Source organism: Tyto alba, unplaced genomic scaffold (assembly GCF_018691265.1).
Source record: "Tyto alba isolate M040663 unplaced genomic scaffold, T.alba_DEE_v4.0 Super-Scaffold_22, whole genome shotgun sequence".
In the NCBI taxonomy this organism is placed as follows: domain Eukaryota; kingdom Metazoa; phylum Chordata; class Aves; order Strigiformes; family Tytonidae; genus Tyto; species Tyto alba.
In genome coordinates, this window is record NW_024881296.1 from 12,216,328 (window position 1) to 12,232,373 (window position 16,046).

At 35.1% G+C, this 16,046-nt stretch overlaps 1 protein-coding gene across 1 annotated transcript in view; it reads right to left on the reverse strand.

Moving 5' to 3' along the window:
• ADSS2 (adenylosuccinate synthase 2) overlaps positions 1-16,046 on the reverse strand; it is a 40,232-nt gene that overhangs the window by 13,615 nt on the left and 10,571 nt on the right. The window contains exons 2-7 of the mRNA XM_042796026.1: positions 9,499-9,601; positions 6,906-6,974; positions 6,106-6,156; positions 3,765-3,831; positions 532-639; positions 149-230 (exon numbers count right to left, since the gene is read on the reverse strand). Of these exons, the coding sequence (XP_042651960.1) occupies positions 149-230; positions 532-639; positions 3,765-3,831; positions 6,106-6,156; positions 6,906-6,974; positions 9,499-9,601 (480 nt within the window). The remainder of the gene's footprint in view (positions 1-148; positions 231-531; positions 640-3,764; positions 3,832-6,105; positions 6,157-6,905; positions 6,975-9,498; positions 9,602-16,046) is intronic.

Sequence of the window (16,046 nt, forward strand, 5' to 3'; positions counted from 1 at the left end):
ACTCTTTAAAATTGACACATACCAATTTCCCCTTATATGTATTATGTTTTAACTCCTCAGACAAGCACAAGCATCAGTCACCAAGAGATTTACATATCAGTAACTGCACACAGTGATTATATCATTTAACAGACAGAAGCAGGCTTACCTTGAGCTTTTTCAATTCCCCTTCAATATCTATTTCTAAGGTAGGGTATATCGCTTTGTACTGATTGGCTAACACTTTGAACCTGGAAGGCAAAAATGCATCACTGAGGTTTTTTGTTTGTTTGTTTTCCTCCTCATGCCCCCACCAACTTTAGGTTTTACTGGTTACACACCTGAAATTATTTGGTGATTAAACTATTTTAAACAATAAAATATTTTAATAATGATACACAGGTAATTTTATAAAATAGTAAATAAAATTATTTTTATGTTTTAAAATTTTTAATTTAAAAAATAACAGCAATCAGATGTAATTGCTTACACAGGGTACTATAAAAAACTGAAAATTATGCTTACAAGTATGCATTAAAAAACAGAAATTACCTCTCAGAAAATTCATCAAAATCAGTAACAAGATCACACATTCTGAGTCCACTTCGAGCTGCTTTTGAAGAATATACTGGACCAATTCCTTTTTTGGTAGTTCCCAAACTTTCAAAAGATAACAACAGGAGTTATTCTTGATAGAAAATGAAGATGTTTTTTCTTTAAAGCTAATATATCCTTAGCATAAAATGAAATGCTGTTAACTGCGAGCATCTAAAACCTTGGTTTTTTAAACATTTAAAACATGAGACACTTTTAGTACGCACCTTAAGTTTCAGAATCACTGTTTACAGATATACACGTGTTAATCTTCTACATACTTCTGTTCTTGAATCAGTAACTTTTCATACTTTAGTGAATGCTTAACATATTTATTTGTACACAATTCCCAACTTTTACACTTAAAGAACCGAATGCCAAGAAAACAGCCTTCAGTACTCTAAACTGTACTACTTCAGTACCATGAAACTCCATAAAGCAACAGCACAAACAGTATGGATTTCAAGTTTGTATGTAAGAAATACTTAATTTCTTTCTGAATGCCTCAGCTGGAGCCAAGAAAACAAAAAACACTGCCGAACATCTAAGAGTGACAATGATACTCAAAACGCTTCATTAGGAAGGGTTCAGGAATAGTTTTTCCACTGTAGCTGATTCTGAAAACCTTGATTCTTCTTCTTACCCTTACCTACCCGCTCTGACTAAAAAGCCTTTTTCAGCTTAAGTCAGTGACACCCTAAAATAAAACTTGCTTGCACTGACTTTACTGTCAGAGAAGTTTTGTTCACACAGCTGGTTCAGACAGTGTCTTCTGCCACTCTTGCTAAATTGCTATCAAAATGGAGCCAAACTGTACTCATCACAGGTAGGTTACCAAACTTATTCCCCATCACTCTCAAAAGATTAAGTAACTTTTTAAGCAGAAGTAAACAGGTGTGCAGCATTTTCAGAAGTGTGCTGTACATTGCTAAGCTTAGTTTTGCACTTATTTTTAAGTGGTTTGGGTTTTTTTTTTTCACCCTGAGCAGATACACAAAGCTGTATCTTCAACTATAAATTCTGCATAAGCAAAGTGGCCCAGATTTCTTCAAACTGCCTTGAAAGTACCATAACTCAGTTCAAGAGGGACTCCATTTCACATAGAAGGTACAGGTTGTATCTAAACTTTATGTTAAAGAGTATCAACGGATGTGTAAGTGAAATGAAATACAATACATAATCAGTACACAATTCATTTCAGTTAGGTCATTAGTAGTCTAGAGTAGCTTCAAAACAATAATCTTCGAGAAAACAAAAGTTTTCCAATTAGACTCAATATTGAATAGCCTCAGGGAATTATACGTTCGCCTCCAGTCCAAACAGAAAGATATTCTAATCAACTTTGCATCACACAGTATCACTTAACCAGACCAGGACGCTGCCTCAAATAACTGACTCTAGCCTCCACCTCAATTCATACCCTCCATAGAGAATTTTCTTAAAGAGCAGTTGGTTTCCATTTATTCTGTTTCATTATGACATGCCAATTCATAAAATAGTTAAGCTGTCAGAAGACTATATTTAGAGAAGTTAAAACAACTGTATAAGCATAATATACTACATTAGATTACCTTTTCTATAACCTTTCTGCAAAGGAAGCTACATGAGCCTTACTTGTGACTTTTTTTGAGCTACCTTTGAAGACATAAAAGCATTCAGTCAAAATAAAAAAAAATAAAATCACTATTTATAATGATCAACTTTGAAGCATTAGGCACAAAAGAATTTTAATACCAAATATGCTATGCAGTCAAATCTACAGTTAGACATGCTAACAGGCTATTTCAATTCCCCATCCCACCCCCAAACAGGAGACAGGTCTTTTGATAATCAGTTTATGACTGCTTGTTCTTAGCCAGCCTCTAGTAGTACGTACTTCCCCCACTACAGTCACTTAGCCTTCAGATTTAGAAGGAAATAGATAGCTTAGTACTTTCAATCCAGCAGTTTTAACAAGCTTGAAAACTGTAATATTGTTGCAGAATTTCAAGAATCCCACAGAAAGAAGAAATACAACATTTTTAAGCATGACAAGTTTTTTTGCTTTGAGTATAGCTTTTTTCTGGGTTTCTTTAGAACAAATTAATTGGAGAAAAGTGATTATTTCTTCACTGGGATTTCCCTTGCAATCTTTAACACTAACTAATAAAGAAGTTCCTTCTCACAAGTACCCGAGTGACTGACAGTGTTTTTAATTGCAAATATTGTCATATAGCAATTTTAGCTTGTGCTCCATAAACATTCAAGAATAGCTGATATACACATACTGTCTCATTAACAAAAAAAGTATATTCTTCCATATATATATGTCTGTTCTTGCTTTTTACTTTTTAATTCCTAAAATAACAGGTAACAAGACAGCTGGTACAGCACAGTCAAGTGTGGAAATGACCCAGTATAAGAATAATAGACAAGTTATCACTTAATAGCAACCTGTGTGGAGCAAGATATGCCCAAATCAGACACTCTCTTAGAGGTTACTGTCATAGATGATACCTTTTACAGGTTTCAGTAAGGAAGACTGAATTATTTTTCACCCACAGACAAACTTCCAAGAAGAGAGATTAAGTTTACTGGTATCTCAGAAGTCTACAGCACTGCATTACTTTCCAGCTGTAGACATGTCACAGTTAATTTTGCTAGCTTTTTCCCCATCCCTGAGAACTAGTGAGCTACTTGGTAATCACAAGTTAGAAACACAGTGGCTAGTTTCTACAAGTTGCAAAAGATTCAGAGTCAGTAGCAGCATGTAGTAGACAATGAAAACATTTACATGCACTTCTGACAATGAAGCATTGTGAGATACCAAATGAGTCAGTTATTTGGAGATGACGAAAGGGTCCTTCAATCTTCATAAACACAAATGTATTTGTACAGAAATAAATATCTCCAGGAAACAACTAAAATATTAGGAAGCATGAACTCTTTTTATAAAGCAAATTAGGAACTAGGAACTTTTCCATAACGCAAAATATCAAGATACAACCCTCTCATTAAGAATACAGTATTTTGCTAGCCACTGGAGGACAAAATTATAAGAAACAATCCCTGCATACTCCACATTGAAGAGTTACAAGGATAATTAATGTTTTTTTTTTAAACTTGATGACAAACAATCACAGAAAAATCAATGTATTAAGTCATATATTTGTACTAAGTCATCCTATGTTTGACAAAATAAAACTACTTACTTCTTTCCTGCTTGTTCTTGCCTCTGTTGTTCTTGGATGCCATCAGCAGCTTGGTGAAAATCAAATACTAAGAAAATAAAAATAACTTAAGTAGAAAATTTGTGTGAAACAAATTACCATATCAGTAATGATTTTCTTCAAATCAACTTGAGCCCTGTTTATCAATGTGAAAAACCAAAATATACACCGAAGAAAGGCAAATAACATGGCAAGAGGTTTTTTTCTCATTACAAGTTACGATTTTTCACAGGGAAGAGTTCTGACATTTTCCAGAGACTTTTTTTAAAGTGTTTATTTTGTAGAATACTTGCAGACTGTGGATACACCTCCCACAGAATAACTAAGCCTTTTCAGCTTTTTGGTGGCCCAAAAGAATGTATGGACAACGAATAATAAAAAAATGCAATTGAAAAAAATCCTGGAAAATGGGTTATAGTAAAAAAAAAAAAATCATACTGCTGAAATTTAAGGTGGGAACTTTAAGTAAACATTCTCATTCATTAAGATTTCTTAAACCATTTTATTTTTATGTTTTAGACAACATCAATTAAAATACATTTGGAAATAAAGCTCCCACCAAGGTCTATTATGGAAAATAATTCACAAGCACCAATTATTTTTTTTAAAGCATTACATATTATTAATGACAAAGATTATGCAAAGTATTCCTTGCACCAATTCTTTTGTCTACCATAAAAGCAAAAAAAAAAAATAATCTGACAAGACTCATGTCAAATACAAACAGTGGTGCAGCAGTTCAGATGTTAACAGAAACCAGGTTATTTTTCTTAAGTACTATCTCTGGAAAGTTAAACAACTAATCTATACATTACACAGGAAAGACTGAAAACTTGCAAGGAACAGATTCACTTAAGAACTACTCTAGTCTCTCTAGAACAAGAGTGGTTTTCCTTGTTTGCCTTACCAATTTATTTTTGTGTGTATTTCCACACATCCCCATAACTTAAAGGATTAGATTATCCCCAGTGGTTTGCACTTATTTTTTGGTTGATCTTTTGTTACAGGTTAATCATTCACAGATCACCAATTTATTTTCAAGAAGGCATATTCATTTTCACTTTTGAGAAGGCTTATTCATCATGGAAACAGATCTCCAGACTGCCATCAAAACTTTCTAAACAGAAACATTCTGAAAATTCATTTATGTTAAGAGGTTGAATGATTATGAGTGACAGTCAATAACTGGTCCTTTTTACTCAGTACTTGTTTAGCTATGAAAACTTCACAGTATTGCCACTGCAATATAATCATCGCAGAACAGTTTTTCTAATAATCTAGTTGTTTCCAAGTAATTTACCTACAGTGATTTTACTCTCAAAGAATTTAAGCAATTTAGGAACAGTTACTGAACTATTTCAAACTCAGTAGTTACTCCAAAGTAAAATAATATTTATTCTGAAATAACATGTTCATTCATTAGGCTATTCCAGATTGGTTAAAAAAAAAAAAAATCCAAAAAAAAACCAAAAAGCAAAACCAAATACAAAACCTTTTTTCCGGTGTTATAAGCTTTTATCTGATAAAGACCTAAAAAGTTTGCATTTTCAGAAGATGACGACTGGAGTAGCAATAAGCCTATTTCCTAATACCTGCAGTTATGTAACTATTAGTTCACAATATCTACAGATCTAATTTAAAGGATGCATTTATGTAATAAAGATGTCCTAGGAGTGATACAGGAAGAGCCTCCGAAGCTCTGCTTTGGACTCTAAATACTATTTTACTCCAGACTCTGAACTGCAGAGCTGTCTGGAACGTTGGCTGGAATCAACACTTGACTGATGAGCTCCCTGTGAGGAGGGCAGCCATTTTCTCCATCCCTAGAGTCCTTCCCATAAAGTCTCCTTTCTGAGGTACCTGCCAATTTACTTGGTAGGGAGCCCATTAGTTTGGAAGCTACACCCAGTCACGTGGTTTCCCAGCAGAAAAGCTGATTATAAACAACACTCCTTTTACATCAAAGGGGGAAATGAACCCTTCAAACAACTTCTGAACTACTTTTTGACTGCTTTGCACCTCTGTCTTTGGCTTCGAAAGCAAACCTGCTTTCCTGACTAGGTTATGTTTATGGAAAAGGATTAAAGAGTAACTGGAATATAAACCTGAGAAGGTCCTGAGTGGTGAATGATTTTTTTTTTCTCTAAGATCTTCAATAAACCAAAGCAGCATATGGAGACTTAATTCAAAGAAACATACATACCTACATAAAGAGATGGCTAAAAATTGTCACAGTTTTAGTGCTATGGCAAGATCAGAGAAAACAAAGATTAACAAAGAAAAAAAAAAATCAATGAAAAACAAACCACAAACAGGAACTTACCAATATGAGCCCTGTCAGAAATTATTAGTCTTTTTTCCCAGCCTTCTAGCCCTTAAAAGATAAAATAAAATAGCTCAAATTATGTTTTGTATAGAATTTTTGTCTTCTGGTGTATAAAGGACAAATACTTTTCATGTTTAGTCTTCAGTCAATCTATTTAAGATTGCTCAATCACATTCCAGAGGAAAAAAAAAAAAAGTAGGTTTCAATAATTAAAACTTGGCATCAGTCTACAGAGCTGAGAAAGGCTTATTCTGAGGAAGAATTCTAGCTATTCTACTAGGTCCTCAATTTCAGCAATCAATTAGTAGCTTTTTGGTTTTGAATGATCTAGACCATTGATTTACCTCACAGAGTAGACTGCTGCCAAGCATGGCCACAGACATAACAAAAAGTATACAGAAATGTTGATTTCTGAATCAAGAAGTGATTACCACAGCATTTATTTACATGTATCAGCAAACTATACACTAATATTGTAAGAAGTAAACCAACTATGAACAGGTAACACACTTTAACAAGTTGCTTCACTTCTTAAATTCACTGATTTAAGCAAAGAAAATGTATGCAAATAATTCCTATTTAGAACATGTTCTCTTCTGAAAGTGTACAGACTCCTTTTGTCTGTCTTCCTATGAGGGCCCTGGAACTTCCGGCAAGAATACTGTCAGAAACTAGCAACTAAATAGAATTCTGGAAAATCACATTGTACGTAACCTTTACAGAGGCATCCTCTATCTAAGTCTTTTAAGGACAGCCCCATGAACTATTTAAAGAGTTATATCTTAACATTTTCTCACCTTTTCCTTTCTTTAAGTTTTTTTCAGCTTCTTCAAAGAGTCCTGGCAAATGAATTACCACACCATTTCCTGAAGAAAACCATCACAAAAGTTTAATTATTTTGAGCATGTCAAAAATATTCAAAACAGTGCACACAAAACATTAAGTGTCTTCAATGAATATTTTATTTAACTTTTTAAACTTTCAAAACACTGCAAATTTTATTCTTAGGAATTCTTCTATGAAAGACTGATTTACACCTAAAGTATGCATTTCTAACTGTATGCATAGAATCTTTTTAATAAACTCAACAAACTTTCAATTTAGATCAGGACAGACACTAACAGCATCATGGGACAGTCCGGAATGCAACTTCCTCTTCTTCATACCCAAAATTAACTTCCCTCTTTGTACTTCATTTTAATAACCCTGTTGTTTTTAAAAAGCTTAGCACATTTCTATCATCATTATAAACACTTGCATCCCCTCAGGCACTCTCCTGCTGTAAATAGGCACAGAATATTCCATATATAGAGTTGGCACTGTTAACAGACTAGCAAAAATAACAAAGGAAAAAGCTCTATCAAAAGCAAGCTCCCTTTCCTACAGCTGTCACATTGCTCAGAAAAAAGCTCATAAAATTAACCAGCATCACTGAGTGCCTAAGAAGGAACATTTCCATATAGCAAAACTGAACCATCTTAAGGTCATACCAAACTCAGTAGATCAGTAGATCCGGGGCTATTAGTAAGATAGCATCTAGCTAAAGAACCAACAGACCTGCCATTTGAAACTATTTGCATGTCACCTAATTTCACATAGGTAAAAGCATTCTAGACACTAAAATACAAAACATTTAAAGACTCCTTCACTATAACCTTCATGGTACAGTCCTAAATCAATAGTAACAATCTATTATAATACTCCAGTCATTTTGCCCTTGCCCTTTTGTGTATTTTTTTTTGAACTTATTATTAAGACCTTCCAGTGAAATCCTAAACCAGATTTTTTTTTTTTCCAAAAGAAATTTTAAGCACAAGGCAGACCAAAAAGGAGCTAGAACAAACTTCAGGACAAGACCACAAGACAGCAGATACAGACAAGAGGATTTGTAAAAAGCTCTCTCATGCCTACTGTATTTTGAAAGGATGGGGTCTTTCCTACTTAACCCTGAGTTAACCAAACAAAACATGGCAAATGGGCTTCCTTTTTTACAGTTTTCAAGCAATAACCCTTTAAATAAACAATACAGTAACACATCAAAAGAGAATGCACGTAGTATCACCTGCCACAGTCCTCAAAACTAGAAGCAGTTAACATCCCAACCTCCCCTTCAGCAGATTTCCATGCCCATTGGCTAAATTTCTGTGGAAGTATTAGGCAGGGCAAGTTGATCCCACTACCAAGTCACAATATAACAGCTGAAAAGAGGCAATTAACCACCAATTCCCATCAAGCAAAGAGTTAATGCTCACTGCAAATATACAGTCACCACAAGTTGGACACAAGAATTCATTAAGCGCTGTTTAGGAATCAAGTAACTAGCGACAGAGACTCTTTAGTTGACAGAGACTCTTTAGTTGACAGAGACTCTTTAGTTGCTACTCTGTTTAGCAAATTGTCAATGACCACTTACTCTTCTAGCACATGTACAAGCTGAGAGGCAAGCCCTGCAGGCTCAAAGCAATGAGATATGCAAGAATGATAGGAAGACCACTTCGATAGAGTCCTGATTTGGAGAAGTACACTTTGTAAGGGATAGGAGTTATGGGTATTAAAAAAACAGGATAGAAGTGTCAACAGGTCATAGCCTTTAGCGACCCAGAGACTCACCTGATTTGTGAAACTGTACACAAGCACATGCATAGTTATAATGCCGTGTAGACATGTTTTATATTTACCTTCACTTTCAGAAGGAAATTTCAAGGGCTACACAGCATTATTAAGTAGGTCAGTCATACAAGCAATCCCAAGAAAAGAAACACGTAGGATTGGAAACAGGATTCCAAAAGAGGGAGGCAGGTAAGTAGGCTTGCAGAGACAACGGACAGGACAATCTAAATCCCCTTTCAGGAAGCAAACAGATCATAGATCTTGACATCACATAGTACTGCTACTGCACTAAACCTTCTAATGTACTCTTCTGAAAGGACTTCTTGGTAAGAACTATGTAATAGAGAATTCTTTTTGAGTTAGCATTCCTTTCACAATTCAATGGAAAAGGGAGGAAAAGGCTATGTTTCAAAAGATACTGGTAGTTACTTCACAGAGATGAAGATTAAAACAGAGGAAGAAATCTGAGAATAAGAGAAATAATTGCTAGAGAAAATAAGAGGGAATGGGAGAACAAAGATATGCTGGGCAACTAGCTGTTTGCATTGATAGGACAGATAAGAACAGAGATGAACCATCCAAGACAATAAAAGAAACCTCCGTAATCCAAACTTAACTATTGAGTTAAGACAATATTAAGATAGCAGAACAGTTCAGGCCTATGAGAATTTGAGGAAGAAAAATCCTGATCCTGTATGTCTTCAGATATATTTTGTTATTTTAATACGTCTGAAGTCCATAACTACAGTATTGTCTATTTTTTAAAGATGTACCACTTACCAATGAATGCAGTGACTTTTGGATTGATGATCCCACTTGGCAGAAGATGAAAGTCATACTCTACTGAATCCACAACAACTGTATGCCCTGCATTATTGCCTCCCTGGAGATGGGGAGAAATGAAAAAAAAGCCAAGTTAATAGTTTTTGATACTAAAGACAAATGAACACACAGTATAAAGAGGGAACACATTGGTTCCAGCTCCAAAACTTCAGTTTTCATTTCTGTTACTGACAGAAGATCTTCCAGAGATTTCCTTCTCCCAGGAAATGAGCTGAACTTGTTTTGTCAAACTCAACAATTTCAACATTAGTATTATCTGTCATATAGATTTTAGACAGTATTTTAGTTCATCAAAGGTACAAAATCTTGGAATAAGATTAAAACGGTTCTAAAATTTATTGGACAGAAGCATAACTATTCTAGAACATGCAAGCAATTCTAAAAACCAGCATGACTTTTACTAAGTTCCTATTAAAGCTATGGAGAGCAAGTATTAAAAGTGGAACTGCAACCTTAACAAAGAAAAAAAAAAATCACTAGTTGAACTGAGTATATAAAACCATATAGTTATTGGGAAAGATAAGTCTAGCTGTTTGGTCATGTGCAGGCTTGTTCTGAATTTTGGGTTCAGTCTTTCGAGTGTTTTTCTATGAACAGTAACCAGCAAAATTAACTTACTCATTCTATACCTCCTCAGCAATAAGAGAGATCTGTAATAGTACAAGTCATTTATATCTGAAGCATGCTGTTAAGGAGTGAATCTAGAGGCGACTAAGATGACTGTGGTTTTGTAAGGTACCGGAAACCACTTAGGTCCAAACCAACACAACATTTCTAGCTTTTTTTCATTAACACAAAGAGAATACCAAGAGATTTGTTGAACTGTGAAATATGTCTAAAATACAAAAAGAGGCCTGTGATCAAGTCTTAAAGAAGGTCAAAATAGGTTTATGAAACTAAAAAGATTACAAAATATTTACCAAATATCCCCAGTTCTCATTTGCTGTACTTCTGAAAATAAGTTTACACTCTCTCATGACTGAGTCATTTGTGCAAGACAAGGTTACATACAAAATGGTTCTGTTTGTTATAACCACAGGAACATCCTCTACAGGCACCTTGCACCAGAAACAGAGAAACTGTTTCATAGAAGGAAAGCCTTAAAGGAAAGGCTTATCTAAGCCTTCTTTCAGCACGAGACAAACTGAAGAAAGGCATTACATGAAAAGAAGAAAAAATAAAACTATATGAAATATTAATATATTGAATTCTAAATATGAAATATTTCAGAATAATGTATCACAGATCTTTTCTAAGCAATAGTATCAACAGCCACTCACTACTACTACAACATTTACAAAGCACAAATGTAACACATAAAGCCATATATCTGACATTACAAATAAAGAATATTCTTAGATATCAAACATTTGTGCCAGTATATGCCACAGGTAAAAGCCTGATCTCAATGAAGTTAGCAATGAAAATTCTTGTAATTTCAGCATTATTCATTTGAGGACTTACAGCCATTCCACCTCCTTTGGAAACAGAGGGAAGACTTACAAACCTTCACCCAACAAAGGAAATGTCTGAATTTAATAAAAGTTTAAATGATTTAGTAATATAATGTAGAGATTTTCCATGTAGTGAACAGTACCTTAAAGAAGTTGTAAAGATTTCTGGATGTAAACAGGTTTCACTGCAATGATCTGACTTAATCAGAGAATGCCAAGTTATCAATTCACAAGATGTGAAAAAAGTATGAAATACATAAAGCAAGCCTTTCAAGTTTATTCTTTTAAGAAAAAAATAAATGTTCAGGAATAACCTTCCTCCTCCTCTGTCTCCCATCCTTTCTACTCAACAGTTGCTGTTAAGAAAGATTATTTAGTGATCTAGCAACTCTACAGTTTTATACTTAATTAAAAGGGTGTTATCTAGCTACATTAGCAGGTAGATCATTTACAAGTATTTTTGAAATGCAATGCTTATACTCCTGAGCTACTGCAAGTTACTGCAAAAGTTGATAATATTCTGAGAACTATAAAGTTATATACATATATAAAATACACAGGCTTTTTTAGTAAGAAAATACATTGGTTTTCTACTCAGTTGTTTGAGAACCTAAGCAAAACCTTTCCTGGGGAAGAAAGAACAGTTATGTACTAAAGTAGCATTCACAGTCAAGTACAGCTGCTGAAATTGGTAGTTATCTTTTTCCTCAGCAAATTCCTTCAAATTATTCCCTGCTATTAGATCCACTAGTAACATCAGTCTAGACAAATTTAACATGAGCAATGAAATGCTTTAAATGAAAATTCAATAAATATGCCTAAGTACAACACCAAAGTAATGAGGCAGTAGTAATTTACAAAACGGGAAGATGAGTTCAAACTCTCCCATTGCAGCATAAATTAACTGGACTCTAACTCCTAAGCAACGCCAAGATTGATGAATGACTATTCATGTGAAATCCCCTAACTGGATGATTTAATCTTATGTATTGCTTCTCATTTTATAAAAAAAAAAAAAAAAAAAAAAAAAAAAAGTTTTCTAGCATCATGAGTGTCGAATAAAGAGAAAGAAAAATTTGCCATTGTAGAGATTGGATCATGATTGACAATAAATTCTTAAAGTCTGCCAAGCTACTGGTGCCATTCAGATGTGGTAACTTAAAGGCCAGCGGGCACATCTGCGTGAATAAAACGTACAACACACAGACTCAGACTCTTCATCATGAAAACATAGCTGCTGGGTTTTGGTGGTGTCAAGATTACTCCCTTGCACTGCTGAGTGATGCCAAGGTGTGTTGGTTCCATTCTCATTGAAAAATACCCCATGGGTGATAAGAATAAAAATGGCATTTTACCTTTTAAACCCTGAACTACACACACAGCATAGCTCATACTTCATCTAGAAGCAAGCTAGTCATATATACTTCTGCAAGTTTATTGTGAGCAGTTACACCGCAAGGGATTTTGCTAGAGTCTAAGTAGAAAATTACATTATCTGTGATGATTTGCCATCTGAACACACTCTTAGGCCACACTAATACGTCAAGGTTTACAAATGCTTGTTTTCAGATTAGACTCAAATCGGAATTTCAGAATTTAGTTGTTTATAATATTACAATGCCTATGACATGAAAAGATTCAATTCCAAGAGTGCTATTGATAGGAGACTCCTGGTAGAACATTAAGTCAGTCCTTCATCCCGCTTCGGATGTCATTCTGTCAAACTATGTCATTTTGAAAAATATTTTTAATTTCAAACTGTATTCCAGGAGAGCATTAAAACAACAGCATTTCATGAACTCAGTTTTCAAAATTCTGCTGTTGATTTACAGGTTAAGTTCTACCCTAACTGCAGAAGTGGAAGTGTATAGTTACACAGTTAGGAATTGTAGTATATTAAAAGAAAGGTTCATACCGCACACTTACAGTGAAGTAGCAGTAAAGTGTACACATGTTGTACGCTCAGAGATTGCACAATGTGGGTCTGGTAAACAATTCTAATTACAGAAACCTGAACTCAGAGTTCTAGTGGGGGGGGGGGGGGTGAAGGGGTGGGTTGCTCTTACGTTATGGGGTTTGGTTTGGGTTTTTTTCCCCTCCACAAGAAATTGATGATAATTCCAACATCTTCACAATGTAGGCCACTATTGCCTCTGGGCATAATTCAAGGTACAAATTGATGAAGTCACTCCTGTCTTCAGTGCTTTCCATCTGGATTTCTCACTCCTCCTCCCTCATCACACTAAACCAAATAGGACCAATTAGGTCATTCAAGCTAACACTCCTTTGATTCACCTGTTTAAACATTATTAATGGAGAACTAGTTGTGGAATTTATTTTCACTATTAGTTAAACAAAGTTCATGATCTAATGACCTTCAATACATGGCATAAAGCTTTCATCAGAGGGAAATTAAGATATACGAACTCATTTCTTTAGGCTGGCAATACTCCCTAGTTAATGAAATATAGTAATCAGTCTACCGTATCTTGGTAACCTTCTACGTACCCAACAGGAGTTCTCTCCCAGCCATGTGAAAACTGACACACCTATCTTGGACCAACACAAAGAGGCCAAATGTGCAGCAAGACCAAAAGATGCTCTTGCTCAGTCTGAAACACACTACGTGCATGTAGCAGTGGCTGCTTTTCCCCTTCTCCCTGCACAACAGCAAGATTTCCTTCAGATGAGCCAACATACTCACTTATTAGGTCAATGCAACTCTGGATCCAGCTACAAATAGATGGATTGCATAAAAGGATTGAGGGGCGGAAAATATGACTTCTTATATGTGAAGGGTACAGGAAGGCACCAGCAGCACTCTGAACAAAGAACTTCTTCACTGGGATGCTTTCTTCACATTCTACAGAATGGTAGCAGAGCAAGCCCCTCCAGAAGTCAGAATGCAGGCTGAGGAGGAGGTCAGGCAGCCAAGCAGGAGCTGGCTTTGCCAGAGTAAGAGAAATAATATTGTGTGGATTTGGGAAAAAAAAAAAAAAAAAAAATAAGAAGAAAGGTAATCAGTAAGATGAAATAGCATGACAGTCAGGAATATCCAGACTCAAGACTTTACTTGCTTGATATTACAATGCAGTATTTTATTCCAAATTTATGCAAAAGAGGGTTCCTGAAAGACAGCAGACACAAATACCTAATGCAAAAGATAAGCAGGAAAGTCCTTTTAAGAAAAAAAAGAGAAATCCTTTCAGCAATTTTTAGGTAAGTTAGGCTTGTAGAAGACCAAAAAAAAACAGCTCAGGACCAGAAGCAAGCTTTCAAGGTCCACGTACCTGCTAAACACAAACCCACCAAACCTTCTTCACAAAGTTTTGTGTTCTCTCCCTCTGCTTCCATGGTTTCCATGCTCTGATACAGCTGTTGTAAGAGTCATCTAACCCCACTCATCTAACATATTATTAAGAAGAAGGAAGAACAAAACAAAACAACCACACACACAAAAAAAGTCCTTGTTTCTTTAAGTGCTTCCTAAAAATATTTTGTCACTGCTGTATCTGACAGGATGTTACAGTATCAGATGCAGTATTGTAAACCCTCAGATCATCTGCCACAATAGCAGAATCAAAATTTTGAACCTAAATAAGACTGTCTCTCTTAAAAGTCATTTAAGAACCTTTACCCTTTCTCCTCCCCAAACCTCATGTCACTGTCAGTTTAAACACCTATAAAGAAAATTAAAATTAAAAATTCATTAATCACTGAAAATTAATTCTGATTTTTATCTTACCAACAACTGTGTATATTTATTTTCTTAAACATACAGTTACCATAGAGGAGATAAACTGGCTTCTTGCATACTTAAGTATACCCCGTGCCCATCCTTCAAGTTTGGATACATACAGCAGAACACTTACATGCCATGGGCTTCTCATTTTGATAAGACACAATCTAGAATATCCCAACATTTTTTATTTTAAGTCTTTTCATTCTGGAAGTCATGCCAAAAGGTATCTGCTAGCCACCTGAAAATTCTCTTAGTACAGCATCATCCCTGAAACATACCAAAGACACAGAGTCAGAAAACAAATTCAACAGAAAAACAGGTGTTTATTGCCCAAAAGACTGCATCACCTAGCATTCAAATACTGTGAACCAGAAGTATACTGTTGGAAATTATTAGGAAAAAAAAAAAAAAAAAAAAAAAATCAGTTCCTGTTGATATTACTACAGAGACTAAGTACTCCATAAATTTAATATGTGTACTGCTTAACTTTTGCTTAATTAGCATTGAAATATCTCTCTAGATTAGGTTATTACTAGGCTATTTAGGTAAGAATCTAAACAATCTTCTCCCTTAAACTCTAACAGAGCTCAGAGGAGAAAGTGCTAGTTAAAAAAAAAAAAAAGCAAGCCAAATCATTTCTCTGCAGTTTTTCCTTACATTAGAAAACAGCCTCTGGACTATGGCTTGTTTCATCACAGCGAACTGAGTATGTAGGAAAAATAGGCACATGCCTTGTTAAAGAACAGACCATAAAATATTCTCCATCTAGCAACAAAGCAGCTACCCAAAACACAGAGCAATAAGAACCAGTAACATCACACTATACTCCTATCAAGAGTCTAACACAAGCTCACTACTCCTGAAGTCCCAAGCATACTTTCCTCAGATACACCACCATTGATTTGTGCATCTCTATCAAGGCACAGCACTGCAGTTTTAGCATACTCTGAGGTTTCCAAAATTGGATTTTCAGAAGTCAATCTTCTTAGCACTCTATTTTGAGGTAGATTTTTTAAAGTTTAAAGCATTCAGTTTGTTTGTCCTTTCTCCTTTCCTTGCACTATTTTTTCTCCTCCTATCTTTCAACACTGTATTTGGAACAGACCTCTCTCCTCTCCCTAAGGATTCTTTGGTGACCAAGGAATCAGTCCTTTCAGCAGCCCACAGCTTTACCAAAGCACAACTTTAAATTGTGGCTCCAACTGAGTTTCCGCAACTTTTTAACTGCCAGGAGCATGAACTTTGTAATACAGAGTAATACAAATACAATGTTGTCGTTTCTTAACTTT